The following is a 16,243-nucleotide window of genomic DNA, read 5'->3' as shown; positions in this document are numbered from 1 at the left end:
TTTATAAGTTAGATGCAAGCTAAATGGACGCGGCAGTAAGAGCTGTCACACTGGCTTCGTGTGACCGCTGAGCTCGTGCGCTAAGCAGATTGCCCAGCGGGGTGCCTGACACCGACAGCTGCAGGGCATCCTCTCGGAGCCGCAAGCCCCGTCACCCCAGCCCCCGCCGGCCCCCCTCGGGATGGCGCTCTGGACCGGCTCCATGCCCGTTCCACGTGAGAGCCCCCTCGGTTCTTAAGAGAGAACAGCAGTGGGGTCTTCCTTCTGCTTGTGCCAGAGACACTGCCGAGGGCAGGCGAGAGAAGCATGGGATACGTGGGCCACACTTGTGCGTCTTGTCCTCAGAACAGAAGAGAAGGCGAGAGTCTGCACAACTCACAGATGCCAGACTCCGTCTGAGGCCCCAGCCCGAGGCCAGGCCTCTCCAAGACCTCCTCATGAGATCCCTCATGAATCAGGGAGCAGGGCCTCGGGGGAGGGACAAAATACAGTCTGGAAACTGCCTTTGTGCACAGAAGAGCAGTCCTGCAGTGTGTTTGCGTCCTCGTCTCGAGCTCTGCTGCACTGCCCGGTCAGTATTGGAGAGAGAGGAGACAGCTGTGGTGCAGACCGTCACGTGAGCTTTGCACAACGCAGAGCTCTTGCCAAGTGCTCGTTGAGTTGCTTGACAAGACACTGTTTTTACAAACTGAGCGATGATTTATAATGTTCCTTAGCTAACCAGGGCTAGGAACAGAGCCAGTCCAGATGTGTTCAGGAGTTAACTCCTCCGAGTATACTGCAGATGGAGCATGAGTGGGAGTCTGCTGTGTTGCCTGCTGGTGGTTTCCGTCGGGCATGCAGCAGCGCACAGCCCGCCTGGCGGCGGACAGCGGGGCCCCTCTTCAGGCAGACACCCTCACTGCCCAGCCCTGGGAGTGCTTGCTCCTTCCTTTATCAGTCCCCTGGCTCTGACTGATGCATTTTTAAATATAATGCACAGACCAGAAAATTCACCCTTTTAAAATAATACAGCTGAGTGGTTTTGAGTACACTCACAAGGCTGTACACCACCTCATTCCAGAACATTTTCATCACCCAAAAAGAAACCCTGATCAACCGTGACTTCAATCTGATTTTCATACTTTCTTTATTTTGATAGAGCATGTTTGAACTTTTAAAAAAAATTGACAAGTGGTTAAGGTATGAGAAAGCTATGCAAAAAATGGGTGACACCAGACTTCTGGCCTGGTAGCACCTGCTCGAAGGGAGCCCACGGAAATCAGAGGAATGGCTCATATTTGAAGTGTGACCAGTTTGTCTCTGAAACCATTCACCTGGTGTTACTATTAAGTCCAACTTTTGGTTCATTCCTGGGGCTTTGCTGGGACTATTTCCCCATGTCCTTCTTCTGGTTTGTTTAAAATGGAAATTCCTAGCTTCCTGTGGCTATTTAAATTGAGTAAAATTAAAAGTTGGGTCTCTCGGTGGCACTAGCCCTGTCGCACGGTGCTGGACAGCCACATGGCTCACGGCGGTGCCCTGGGCGGTCCAGAGTGGAGGGCGCCGCCGCAGGGCAGTCATGTCGCTTGGGGCTGCTCAGGACGGGGTCCTGGTATTGCTGTTTTGCCTTCTCACAGTTGTAACTGGAAAAATGAATGCATGCTGTGGTTAAGGATAGCATTTCAGAGTACCTTCCTGTTGTAATGAGCACAGTGTCCGCAGCCCAGCTTGCAAACGTGTCCCTCTTCTTCATACAGTGCATGGACAGAAGCATCGCATTAACCCAGGCACGCTACCTGGAGAAAGAAGAGAAGTGCCTCCCTCCTCCAAGGTTGGTGGACGTTAAACTGTGACCTGACTTGTTTTTCCTACTTTCAGAACTCTGTATAAAATGTATTCTGTTCTGAAAATGTTTGAAAGACTATCACAGGATAAGGAAGAATGTGTACTATAGTACATCATCTGTTTTCTGTCCTTAAACTGGCCGTTTTTTAATTTTTAACTGTAAAGCAACCCCCCAGGACTCACTGTACCCTCCCAGTTAACTCAAAGAAGTGTGTGAGACCCCAGGACTAAGCTGGGACAGCCGAAGTTCTGATCCGCAGAGGTCTACCATGACCCTAAGCTGCATTCGCTGTGCCAGCCACGTCCGCCATGAGGGCCGTCCTGTGGGAGGGGCACATCCAGACAGTGGTGTTGACCCCACTGCTGGCTGCAGCGCTGTGTGGTACTTCACCTGGCAAACACATATAAACCACCCAGGGAAAAACAAAGCAACAGTGGGGAAGATCTAGAGAGGTTCAAGAAGCCGTACATGGGAGAGCACTTGGACTCTTGATTTAAAATTCGTGCTCATTCATCGGCACTTCAAGTATAGTCGAAGGAGGTAGACACCCAGAGCATGAAGGGCTCAGGGTCATAGCACAAGGTCGGTGAGGTCCGAGGAGGAGGGCATGATTCATTCTGACCTGGAAGGGACTCAGGCTTCTAAGAGTAGGTGATGTTCAAGCCAAACCCAAAAGATCAAGTATGTCAGACAGACTTGTTGGTACCACCTTCTAGCAGGGTGTGCGGTGGTATGGAGACCCTCAAGTGCGTCTGGGGGGCCAGAGCACTAGCTTGAGAGGGACAAGTGAGAGGGCCCTGGAGAATGGGGAAAGCCCGGGGGGTCCGGGAAGACTCTGGAGTCCCGAGCACTGTGCAGACACGGAGGGCCAGACTGGGATTCTGGAAGACCATTGGCAGCAGCTCGGAGGTGCCCTAAAGATCCTGCCCTCTCATGTCTGATTGCACCCAGGCAAAGCCGTGAGCCTGTGTTTCAGAACAGGGGCCACACTTGCTTTGTACCCTCGGGGCTCCCTGCCCAGCACAGCACAGCTCAGTGCAGGTGTCCAGTGGATGATACAGATGTTTGCAGAGGGAAGTAAGTGGGGGAGAAGAGGCAGAAGTGCCCTGTCAAACTGATAGTTTTGGTCTTCGGTTTCCTGAAAACTTAAAAATGTCTGCCTTGCCTCAAGTATTACAGAACTTCTGCATGACTTACTGAACTGTAAGTGAGCACGGGCACGCAGACACTCCTTGATTTGAGATGTACTGAATTCCAGCTTCGGGCCTGGTGGTGCTCAGAGCAGTAGATGATGTAAAGGGCGGGATTCCCGGCACCCCCGGGCAGAGCCCCACCACGAGCTTCCCTGACTGGATGCACCAGTAGTCGGGCCAGGAGTGGCAGACTTCTGTAACTGGCCAGTCCGTGGGCACACTTGACTCCGCTGAGCAGTGAGGAAGTGGCTGCAGACAGTAGGCCCACTAATGAGTGGGGCCATGTGCCAGTAGAACTTGACTGACAAAACAGGTGCCCTAGACTCTCCTTTGACGATTTTCTGTGTCGTTATTTCTCAGCATTAGGGTTGTGGTCACAGTGGAGCAAACAGACGAAGAACTGGAGAGAGCCGCGCGCACAATCAAGGAGGTGGCCCAGGCTGTGCTGCTCTAGGCCGGGTCCTAGGGCCGGGCGGGCAGCCGCCCCGCAGCACACGCACAGGCCTCTGCATCGCTGCCTTGTGACCTGGGAGAGTCCTGCGGGTACCTGGAGGGGTGGCCCCCGGGCGTGGGCGTGGGCGTGGACTTGGCGCCCCACGAGGAGGATGCTGGTTATTTTTAAAAAGAAAACACATCTGAAAGCCCAGGAACTGATTTTTTTAAGAAGAAAACTAATGACAGCATATAACTGGTATTTAAATTGTGCTATTTAGTACTGTTTAAATGTTTTATTATACTAGTATTTTATATTCTTTTTTTGTTGTTTAAAAATGGAGCTCCGGTTTATCTTCTCTCCCTCCGATAGTAAAGAGCGTGCAGGCACTCCTTAACGTTTCCTAGAATAACGTCTCTGCAGCATTAGAGCTTGGAGGAACACCTCACCGTCTAGGACACAAAACCTGTTCTCAACGGTCTAATTCAACCGCATCTTTTTCAGCCTTCCTCCTGTGCAGCTCAGTGGTGGCTAATATATAAGGAAACACTTTTTGTGCGATTATGATAAACTTTTCATTGTAATATATTTGAATCCTAAAATTTTTATACACACTGAATATTGATGTTACACCATTTCTAATAGCTAATCTTAACATACCTAACCGGAGAATGAGTACTCATTGTATTTCCCAAGTGATCAATAATTTAAATCAAATACTACTTTATTTTAATATAATTGATCTTCACATTTATTATGTGTTGACTTCTGATCTGTTTTAGGAAGAGGGTTACTGTGATGTTCCTAGACTAGAAATCATGTCCTTGATATTTTAGAATATCTTGAATGTATTCCTTTTTTGTGGAGTGGTTTGCCTAAGGATATATAACTACAGTCTTTTTCTAAGCTAAGGAAAATTACTTTTCCTTTTAGCTGTGGATTTCAAATATCTAAAAATGTGAACACACTAAAAATAAAGTTTTTAAGCTGTACTTTAGCTATCTTTTTTTTCTTTAGCAAACCAGGTTCGGTGGTGTAAATGTTTGTGCTGGGTGCCACAAGGTAGTGCGTAAACATTACACCGTTATTTCCTGTCTTAGTAAAGGTAAAGGAATAAAATTGTTTAAAAAATGTATAAGAATGCCATTTTTATAGTCTATGTTCCTATTAACAAATGGTCTTCAACGTCTTTTTAAATAACATATTTTTTTAATGTTCAGTTTCTATTTTGCTTGAGGCACTTCATACATCCATGCCTTGTGACTGCTGCTGCAAGGTACTCTCTTTGGGGGTGAATCTTTCTGCTTTATTTTTTAATGAAATAAACCTACATTCCTGATAATCAGTCTATTTGCATGTGTAATATATTCAACAGAACAGTCTCTTGATTTTAACTTTTCTGCATTTGTAGGGTGATATTCTTGGTGTCTGTGTTTAGAAAATACTAGTTAAATGTCTTAGTGCCTTTCGTCAGTGTATAGTGTCTGGAATTCTCTGGGTTCCTACTGGTTGAGCCTGGGCCACTAAGCACAGAAGCCTGAGCTGTTGTTGTCATTAGCAAATCATGATAGCAACTTTTCAGCTCTTTTCATATTTTCTGTGTCAACATTTCAACATCTAGATGTTCATTGCTATGTTTTAAAAACGACAGAAGCTCCTGGAAAGATGGTGGAAACAACATACAGCCTTTAACTTCAGCCCTTGGGAACATCAGCATTTTCAACAAAAAAACAAAACTAAAGTCTTTCTATTAAAACTACACAGTGACCAACATCCAGTTATATACACCACAAAAAAAATATATGCTAGGAATAACAAAATTGTATAAAACTGAGGCGGAATGCTGAGCGAAAACTCCTCTCAAATCTGAAGCAGGGCACACATTTCTCTGAGAACCAGTGAGAAGGTTCTGGAGGGCTCTGTCCGTGACCTGGCTGGGGCAGGCCGCGCGGAAGCCATTTGGGGACCATTTTCACTCGGCACGGGTGCCCACAGGGGTGGGAAAAGCCAAGTGACTGCTCCCCTCCCTATCTACAGCTAGGTGCCAACTGAGGAAATGTGGGGCTCTGGACAGGTTGGGACACAAAAGAGAGCAGTATTTCAAAGCTAGAACTCCACAAACGGGACCATATGCATTTGTTTTCTGTATCACTGAATGTAATATGCCAGTTGTAGGATGCATTTCAATAACAAATGTAATGTCTGTGGAAAAGGTGCATCTTTAAATCTATGAAAGAAGACTGTAATCATTGGATGTTCAGGCCTGACGTCCTCTTTCCTTGTGTACATAAAACCTTAGTGTCCCAGAAGACAGAATGTGTGAGGACGATTATGGCCACCTACATTTCAGTTATCTCCATCTTCCCAAAACACTGTCTTTATGAGAATATCAAATAAAATCATTCATAACACACACCTACAGTATGGATTATGCTGTAGAGAATACCTAAACTTCATTTTCCTACCTAGTGCCTCGTAAAGAGGAAAATGGGGTAGAAGGTTTAAAAATAAAAAGTCATCTCTGAAAAGCAACATACAAAGGAAAACAAGTGGAGCAACATTGTCAAGATTCAATGGAAAAAGAAATATGAACCAAGTATCCAGAAAAGCAGTCTTTCAAAAGTAAGAAGTTGGTAGAAAAACAATTTAAAGTTAGAGCTCAATGTTGTGTTCATAAGCCCTTCCTGAGGAATCTGCTAGGGGACAGCTCCTTCTGATCAAGAAATAACTGGGGAAATTAGAATTAAAACAGTAAACTGAAAAATAACAGAAGAAAGCAATAAAAGGAAGAATAGAGGTACAAAAATCCATATGAAACCGCAAAACCCCAACCATATAGATAATTGCATTAGAACATAAATGGACAAAGCAATTCATTCTAAAGGCTGAGGTTGGCAGATTACGTTAAAAAAAATAAATTATGCTGAGATACACTTCACAAAGACACAAATAAGTAGAAATTAAGGAGATGAAAAATTTGCCATGTAATCAAGAACCATATGAGAGCTGGAGTGACTGGTATCAGTATTAGAAAAATAATGGACTTTTAAGACAAGAAGTATTACTACAAATAGAGACATTACAGAATGATAAAAGTGTCAATGCATAGTGAAAATATAACATACATTTATGTTATAACATATAAGTGTATATGCTCCTAAAAATAGAGTCCTAAAATACATAAAGCAAAACTGGCATAATTGAAAGAATAGATAATTTAACAGTAATAGTTGGAAATTTGAAAAAGCCCACCCTAAATAACTGATAGAACAAACAACAAGAAAGTTAGTATATAAAGAAGGCCTGAACAACACTATCAACCAACATGAGCAAACCTACCTACATTTGTAGAACATTCTACTCAGAAACTCCGGAACACATGGTCTTTTCAACTGTCCATGAAAGCCTTCAGGATAAACACATGCTGGGCTGTAAAACAAGTCTCAATAAATTTAAAAAGATTGAAATCACAAAAAAGTATATGTTCTCTGTCCACAACACAATTAGGTCAGAGATTCTCAAAAGAAAACTGGAAAAACCCCAAGTATCTAAATAACTCATGGATCAAAGAATCACAAGGGAAGTTTCTTAAATCTTCTGAACTGATTAAATATAACAAAATTTATGTGACACAGCTAAAGCAGTGGGGAGAAGGAAATCTGTAGCTTTAAATGCCTCTATCAGAAAAGAAAAGGTTTCCGGTCAATAACCTAAGCTTCCACCCTAAGAAACTGGAAAAAGAAGAGCAGACGAGGCCTGAAGAAAAGAAATAAAGAACAGAGAGGAAATCAATAAAATAGAAATAGAAAGATAGAGGAAATTAATGAAACTATTGACAAACCCTTGCTGGACTGACCAAGAAAGAAACAGAGAAGACACAAGTTACCAAAAGACCTAGAGGGTCAACATCACTACCATTTCCACAGAAATTAAGAAGAGTATAAGAGTATTATAAGTTTATGCCAATGAATTAGACTACGTGAATGAATTCCAAGGAAGACACAGATTAATAAATTCTATGAGAAATAAAAATCTGAATAAAAGTATAACAAATACAGGGCGCCTGGGTGGCTCAGTTGGTTAAGCGACTGCCTTCGGCTCAGGTCATGATCCTGGAGTCCCGGGATCGAGTCCCGCGTCTGGCTCCCTGCTCGGTAGGGAGTCTGCTTCTCCCTCTGACCCTCCCCCCTCTCATGCTCTCTGTCTCTCACTCTCTCTCTCTCAAATAAATAAATAAAATCTTTAAAAAAAAAAAAAAAAAAAAAAAAAAAGAAGCTTTCAAAAAAAAAAAAAAAAACCAGTGTATAACAAATACATTGAGAAATTTCAAATCTCACAAAAATGTCCAGGTCTAGATGGCTTTACTAGTAAATTCTATCAAACATTTAAAAATACCAATCACTCACAAATTTCTTTCAGAAAAAAAATGGAGGAGATGTGATACCAAGCCAAACAAATTACAAGAAAAGAAAACTACATATACTTTCCTGAACATGGACACAAACAGTCCTAAATTCTAGTCACAATTTTACTGGAGAATCTAGCCTGTGCAATGGCAGGGGAGGAATTAGACTGGAAAAAAGGAAGTAAATTTATTTGCAGATGACAATATATATAGAAAATCTTAAGGCATCTATATAAAGAACTATAGTAATAAATGTGTTTAGCAAGATCAGAAGATAAATATGTAGCCAGCATTGAGAACAACTCCTATCCTTTGGGACATGTTAACCTGGGATGAAATCAGAAAGAGTGTGACCGCAGTAGGAGAACCAGGATATCAGGGATCTGGATCCAACTGTATGACAAGTTGAGTAACCTTAAACAATTCATGTAATCTCTTTGGAATCCACCTCCCTTTTCTAGAATATGAAAGCACTGTACTAGATAAATGAAGAGGTCTGTTCCTTGTTCCATCATTCTATTAATGAAATATAAAAAGAAAACAATTCAGCATTGATATGTTAATTGGAAATGTTTTCTCTAACCGTATTTTCAGTGGAATAATATAGATTATGCACTCTTCAATGTAGCTAACTTGTATTTGGCTGGCTTAATTTGTCAAGGATTCCTACACATGGCTAATTCTGGAAGATCCTCTTAAGCCACTGTTGGAAGAAGGGATTCCATCTTTTCGTTATCATGAATCAATGGGACACATGAATAAAGATGCCTTACTGTGCTTAAAAAAAAAAAAAAAAAGATCAGAAGATACCAGACCAATATATAAAAATGAGTTGTATTTCTGTATATTAGCAACAAACAATCTGAAATGAAATTAAGGAAACAATTCTGTGAATAATAGCCTCAAAATAAATTTAACAAAAGGTAAAGACTTGTACACTGAAAAATACAAAAATTACAAAATATTGCTATGAGAAATTGACAAAGATTTAAGTAAATGGAAAGATATTCCGTGTTCATAGATTGGAAGATTTCCCACATTAGAGATTCAGTGCAGTCCTTATCAAAATTCCAGCAGACTTTTATGCAGAAATCAAGCTGATCCTGAAATTTATATGAAAATAGAGACCTATAGTAGCCAAAACAATTTTTAAAAAGAATAAAGTTGAAGGATTTACACTACCTGATTTTAAAATTTACTATAATACTGCAGTTAGCAAGACAGTATGTACTGATACTAGGATATATCAATGGAACAGAGTTGAGACTTCAGGAATAAACCCTTACATTTATGGTCAGTTGATTTTCAGCAGTGCCAAAGTCCCGATTCTAAGGGAAAAGGATAGTCTTCTCAAAAGATGTTGCTGAGAGAATTGGGTATTTTAGTAGGTCAAATAATGGCCACCCAAAGAATTAAGTCCTAATCCCTGGAACTTGTAAATGTTATCTTATCTGGAAAAAGGGGTCTGTGCACCTGTGAAGAAGTTACAGATTTTGAGATGAGATTGCTGTGAATTACAATGGTGGGCCCAAAACGCCACCACACATGTCCTTCTAAGATAGAGGCAAAAAGAGCCTTAGACAGAGGAGATCACCCCAGAGGAGAAGGCCATATGAAGACAGGCTGCAGTGAGTAGCCACAAGGAGAGGAACACCAACAACCACCAGAAGCCGGAAGGGGCCAGGAACAGATTCCCCCCAGAGCCATCAGACCGAGTGTTGCCTTTATGATGCCTTGATTTAAATTAGACCCTTATGGGGGTGCCTGGGTGGCTCAGTCGGTTGAGCATCTGCCTTCGGCTCAGGTCATGATCTCAGGGTCCTGGGATCAAGTCCCGGATCGGGCTCCCTGCTCTGCAGGAGGCCTTCTTCTCCCTCTCCCTCTACCACCGCCCCCCCCCGGCTCGTGTTCACTCTCTCTCTCACTGCTCTTTCTCTCTCTTCTCTCAAATAAATACATAAAATCTTTAAGAATAAATAAAGTAGACCTTTATCTCACACTATATACAAAATCAACACATAATGGACCCAAAGCCTAAATATCAGGTTACACTATAAAACTTCTAGGAGAAAGCATAGGAGAAAATCTTTTAAATCATTGGTTAGGCAAAGATTTCTTATGTAGAACACCAAAAGCATGGGCCAAAGAAAAACACTGATAAGCTTCATTAAAATTTTTTAAATTTGCAGGGGTTCCTGGGTGGCTCAGTTGGTTAAGTGTCCAACTCTTGATCTCAGGGTTGTGAGCTTGAGCCCCACACTAGCATGAAGCCTACTGAAAAAACAAACAAAAACAAACATAATTGGGGTGCTGGGTGGCTCAGTTGGTTAAGCATCTGGCTCTTGATTTCATCTCAGGTTGTGATCTAAGGGTTGTGAGATCGAACCCCGTGCTGGGCCTGGAGCCTACTTAAAATTCTCTTTATCTCTCCCTCTCCCTCTGCACCCCACCCAGGTCTCTTTCTATATCAAAAAAAAAAAAGTTTTAAAATGTTTTAAATTTGCTCTCAAAAGGACAGAATGAAGGAAATGAAGACAAGCCACAGACTGTGAGAAACTATTTGCAAAACATATAATCAAGGATGTGTATCCATGTATATGAAGAAATAAGAAATCAAAAATCCTCATTTTAAAATGGTGGAAAACATTTCACCAAGAGCCAGTTAGTGTCTAAAAAGCTCATGAAAACCTATTCGACATCATTAATCATTAGAAAAATGCAAATTGGAACTACCAAGATACCACCTCACACCCACTAGAATGAGTATAATAAAAAAGATCATACCTGGGCCCCTGGGTGGCTCAGATGGTTAAGCATCTGCCTTCGGCTCAGGTCATGATCTCAGGGTCCTGGGATCGAGTCCCGCATCGGGCTCCCTGCTCCTTGGGAGCCTGCTTCTCCCTCTGCCTCTCTCTCTCTCTCTCTCTCTGTCATGAATAAATAAATAAAATCTTTAAAAAAAAAAAAAAAAAAAAGATCATACCAGCCATTGGCAAGATAGAGAAAAAATGAAAACCTCATACGCTGCTGGTGAAAAGGTAAAATGGTGCAACTACTTTGGAAAAACAGTTTGGCAGTATTTTAAGAAGTTAGCATAACTTTCCCAAATGAGCCAGCAGTGTCACTCACAAGAGAAATGAAAACACAAGCTCACGCAAACGCTTGTACATGAACGTTCACAGCAGTGTTATTCATAATAGACCCAAACCAATCCACCCAAATGCCAATTGATGAACCAACAAACAAAAAGTGGTATATCCATACAGTGGAATAAATTCAGCAATTAAAAATTAGAACTAAACTTCTAACACGTGTTACAATATAGATGAATCCCAAAAACAAAGGCATTCTGCTAAGTGAAGAAAACACCAAATCATAGCTTCTTATGCAAAGTCACATTTTCATTGTGCTACTTCTGTTTGTTGGTTATATATAATCCTGAGAAGAAGATGTTGCCATCATTTTGGGAATATTTTTAAATTTTCATTCTTATGCAACATTTCCAGTCTGGGTGACTCTTGAGTGAGATATTTAACTTTCTGAAAGATGTGGATAAGGCTATTTGCTGTTAGTTCCTTTTCTTTTAAAATTTAAAGATGTCGGGACACCTAGGTGGCTCAGTCGGTTAAGCATCCAACTCTTGATCTCAGCTCAGGCCTGATCTCAGGGTCTTGAGTTCAAGCTCTGCATTGGGCTCCATGCTGGCCGTGGAGCCTACTTAAAAAAAAAAAAAAAAAAAATTAAATTTAAAAATGTCAGCAAAGTAAAACATGCTTAAAAACATGGTTAAAAAAATCAAATTGTATCGAAGGATTTCCACCCCAACAGTTCCCACACTCAGCCGCGCTATCAGGAGGCAACCCCTTAAAACATTTCCCCTTTGTTCCTTCTGGAGAATAAAACATTTGTGTAAATAATTTTATGCCCCCATTTCCTCATTTATCAACCTGAAGTCATAATTAGGATCTCCTATTTTGAAAATGTTTTGTACATATCCTTTCCCCATTTTTCTATTTGAATTACCCCCTTCCCTGGTGTATTTTTCTATTAGCTCCCGGTTTACGCTAGGCAATAACTCTGTGTAGTTTCTTTTTTTTTTTTTTTTTAGGTTTTTATTTATTTGAGAGAGAGAATGAGAGAGAGAGAGCACATGAGAGGGGGGAGGGTCAGAGGGAGAAGCAGACTCCCTGCTGAGCAGGAAGCCTGATGCGGGACTCGATCCTGGGACTCCAGGAGCATGATCTGAGCCAAAGGCAGTCGCTTAACCAACTGAGCCACCCAGGCACCCAACCCTGTATAGTTTCATGAAGCTGTGTTGTTAAAGACCTGCCATCTGTGTCTTAACTCTCTTATTGAGCAGAAGCCTGAATTGTGATGTAATGAGAGCCATTGATTTTTTTTCCTTACAGTTTATGCTTTTGTTTGAGGACTTTTTAGCATTCTTTGCTCTCTATTGATTTCCAGACTCTATCTTTCACATTCAGGACTTTATCTATGCCTCTAGGTCTGGGATTAGGTAGGGGCCCAATTTTATTTTTCTTCTATATTCTGTATTCCCAAGTCATTCTCTAAACAGTCTGTTGTTTCCCCATTAATTTATTTTTATACTTTATCTTATGCTGAGTCTCATACAAACATGTGGGTCACCTTCAAATCGTCATTTTCCCTTGGTCTATTCATCTGTTCTTGTGTCAATTTCAGTATGTCTTTATTAAAATATGGCCCTTGGGTGCCTGGGTGGCTCAGTCGGTTAAGTGTCTGCTTTCAGCTCAGGTCATGATCTCAGGGTCCTTGGATCAAGTCCCACTCCGGGCTCCTTGCTCAGCAGGGAGTCTGCTTGTCCCTCTGCACCCCCCCACTCTCTCACTGTCTTTCTCAAATAAATAAAATCTTTAAAAAATAAAAAATAAATTAAAATAAAATATGGCCCTTTAGCATGTCTCAGTATCTGGCAGAACACACCCACCCTTTGTTTTCTCTAAAATTTACTTAGATATTCATAGATTTTTATGTCTTTATATGTATTTTTAAATAATTATGTTGAGTTCCTTTGAAAAATACCAGCTGGAATTTTGACTGATACTGCATTTCATTCATAGATTAAATTATGAAGAATCAACATCTTATAATATGAAATGTGCCTATCTAAGAGCATGGGATGTCTTTGTATTTATTCAGATCTTCAATCTCCTTTATTAGAGTTTTTGTTTCCCCATAAAAGGATTTTGGATTCTTGGATAATTTCTAGATATTTTATACTTTTAGTCATCGTAATTTGTATCTTACTTTTATTATATTTAGTACACTTACTGCTGGCATAGAGAAAGACCATCAGTTTTTTTTCCTTTTTCTCCCCCCCAAGTTTTTATTTAAATTCCAGTTAGTTAACATACACTGTAATACTAGTTTCAGGTGTAGAATTTAGTGGTTCAACACTTAACATACAACACACTGTGCTCATCGCAAGCACCCTCCTTAAAAAAACATGGAACAATTCACTAATTTGAGTGTCATCTGTGTAAGGGGGCCATGCTAACCTCTGTATTGTTCTAATTTTAGTATATGTGCTGCCGAAGCAAGCACAAGACCATTAATTTCGTAAATTGATCTGGAAAACTTGCTGAACTTCTGTACGTGTTCTAATACAGTTGACCTTTAAACAACATGGGTTTGAACTGTGCTGGCCCTCTTATATGTAGATTTTTTCCAGTAAATACAGCACACTACTATAAATGTATTTTTTTTTATGATTTTCTTAATAACATTTTCTTTTCTCTAGCTTACTTTATCGTCAAAATACAGTACATAATATACATAATATACAAAATATGTGTTAATCGACTGTGTTATCAGTAAAGCTTCTGGTCAACGGTAGGCTATTAGTAGTTAAGTTTTGGGGGAGTCAAAAGTTACATCGGGGGCGCCTGGGTGGCTCAGTTGGTTAAGCGACTGCCTTTGGCTCAGGTCATGATCCTGGAGTCCCGGGATCGAGTCCCACATTGGGCTACCTGCTCAGCAGGGAGTCTGCTTCTCCCTCTCCCGCTCCCCCCTCTTGTGCTCTTTCTCTCTCTCACTCTCTCAAATAAATAAATAAAATCTTTAAAAAAAAAAAAAGTTACATGGGGATTTTCTGCAGCATAGGTGTCAGTGTCCCTAACCCTCATGTTCAAGGGTCAACTGCAGTTGGGTGGTTCTTTTGGTTTTTTTCTAGGTAGATGTTCATTACACTTGTTTCCTTTTCTTTTGTTACAGCATTGCCCAGGATCCCCAGAACAATGTTAAATGGCGGCAGCAGCACTGGGCATCCTTACCGGATAATGAATCGTAAAGAAAATCCATCTAAAATCTCTCTGTTATATTTCTCAACTTAAGTTGCTGCGGGATTGTTGCACATGAATGAAGTCTGGATCCTCTGGGAAGCAGACATCAAGACAGAAATAGACATGCAAGTGATTTGGCCTGCCGATATGATGGATTACACTGGTTGATTTTTGAATGTTGAACTAGCCTCGCATCCCTGGGACAAACCCCACGTGGTCATGACGTACATTTGTTCTAATACGTCACTGGATTCATTTTGCTACTGTTTTGTTGAGGATTTATGCATCTAAATTCATGAGAGATGTTGATGTATAGCTTTATTTGTATGTCCTCTTTGTTATACGTTGGTATCAAGGTAATAGTGACCTCATAAAATGAGTTGGGAAGTGTTCCCTCCTCTTCTCTTCACTGGCAGACATTTTGTGAAATTGGTGTTAATTCTTTAAATGCTGGAGAAATTCTGTATTTGAAAACATCTGGAACCTGGAAGTTCCTTTTTTCAGGAATTTTAAATTACAGATCCTATTTTTTAGAGGTTATAGGACTATTCATGTATCTGTTTTATCTTGCTGGGTTTTGGTAGTTTGTGGTTTTCAAGGAATTAGCCCATTTTTTCTAAGTTGTCAAATTTCTGACATGTGTGACAAATTATGATTTATAATGTCTGAAGGATCCTTTGTGGTGCCCTTCTTTCATTTTGACACTGGTCATTTGTCTCTTCTCTCTTTTTATCCTTGTCAGTTGAGCTAAGGGTTTGTCAATTTTATTGATTTTTTTTGACAAATTTTTGTTTCACTAATCCTCTCATTTTCATGTTTTTATTTTCAGCGATTTCTGCCCTTTTTTTAAATTTCATTCTTTCTGCTTGCTTTTTTTGTTGCTGTATTTTTCCTTTCTCTTCTTTTTCCAGCCTCTTGAGGTTGGAATTTAGATTATTGATTGATATATTTTCTCTTTTCTAATGTAAACACCGTATTAGCTGAACCCCACAAACTTTGATATGTTGTATTTTCAATTTCATTTCAATTTTCATTCACCTTCATTCATTTTTATTTTTAAGTTGCCTTTGAGACTTCTGCTTTGCCCCAGGGATTATTTAGAAGTGTGTTGTTGAATTTCCAAGAATTTGGAGATTGTTCTATTGTCTTTCACTTACTGATTTTTTTAAAAATTTTTATTATATTCAATTAGCCAACTTACTGATTTCTAATTTGATTGCATTGTGGTTAGAAAGCATACTCTGTATAATTACAATTCTTTTAGGTTGGTTAAGGTTTGCTGTATGACCGAGGATCTGGCCTTTCTTCCCGGTGAGTGTCCCGTGCGACTTGCATAGGATGTGTATCCTGCTGTTGTTGGGTAGAGTATTCAGTAATGTCAGGCAAATCCAGTGGGCCATGGTGTTTGTTCCTCTGGAGACTTGTTGGTTAGCAAACGTTGTAAGCTGGGTTTTGAAATCCCCAGCTACAACTGTGAATTTATCTGTTTCTCTTTTCTTCTCCACCAGTTTTTGCTTCGTGTGTTTTGAAACCTTGTGGTGTGCTACACACAAACTTAGGATCGCTGGATCTTGGTGGGTTGACCGAGTCTTTATCATTCTGTGATGCCCTTTTCTGTTATTATCATCACTCTTGCTTTTTTTCTAATTCATATTTGCGTGATACAGCCTTCCCATCCTTATCTTTCCTACGTATCTATAATAGAGTGTTGTTTTGTAGTCATTTTTCTCATAGACTGTAAGTGATTGAGTCGTGTGTTACCCACTCTGTCTCTACCTTTTTTCACTCTTAATTTTTTCCAACTTTACTAAATAATAACTGATCTCTGTGTTTTAATTGGTGTATTTATACTACTAATATTTAAAATAGTCATTCATATGTTAGAGCTTAAGTCTGCCATTTTAGTATTTTGTTTTATATTTGTCCCCTTTTTTCATTCCTCTGTTTTTTTTTCTTTGTTTATTTGGTTGTTTTGGGGCGGTTTTTTGCTTGCTTTCTTGTGAGTTACTTGAACATTATTCTTCTTTATTTATAGTATTTTTTATTTATATAATTTTATTTATA

General features: G+C 40.4%; 1 protein-coding gene and 1 non-coding gene across 4 annotated transcripts in view; one reads left to right on the top strand and one right to left on the bottom strand.

Annotated features, from left to right (window-relative positions):
• SPTLC1 (serine palmitoyltransferase long chain base subunit 1) overlaps positions 1-4,826 on the top strand; it is a 55,982-nt gene extending 51,156 nt beyond the window's left edge. For 2 of the 3 annotated variants that reach the window (XM_021694356.2, XM_044920491.1), the window contains exons 14-15: positions 1,740-1,813; positions 3,382-3,575. In XM_021694356.2, coding sequence (XP_021550031.1) covers positions 1,740-1,813; positions 3,382-3,475 — 168 coding nt within the window. In that variant the 3' untranslated portion in view covers positions 3,476-3,575. Of the gene's footprint in view, positions 1-1,739; positions 1,814-3,381 lie in introns of all 3 variants that reach the window. The other variant, XM_021694357.1, reaches the window with a different exon arrangement.
• An 8,512-nt stretch (positions 4,827-13,338) lies between these two features.
• Positions 13,339-13,442, bottom strand: LOC123326547. Its single transcript, XR_006541168.1, has one exon. It is a non-coding gene; the product is annotated as a U6 spliceosomal RNA (small nuclear RNA).
• Positions 13,443-16,243: the final 2,801 nt, after the last annotated feature.

The sequence above is a fragment of the Neomonachus schauinslandi genome, chromosome 13 (assembly GCF_002201575.2).
Source record: "Neomonachus schauinslandi chromosome 13, ASM220157v2, whole genome shotgun sequence".
Taxonomy (NCBI): domain Eukaryota; kingdom Metazoa; phylum Chordata; class Mammalia; order Carnivora; family Phocidae; genus Neomonachus; species Neomonachus schauinslandi.
This window is presented reverse-complemented; position numbering and strand designations above follow the sequence as displayed.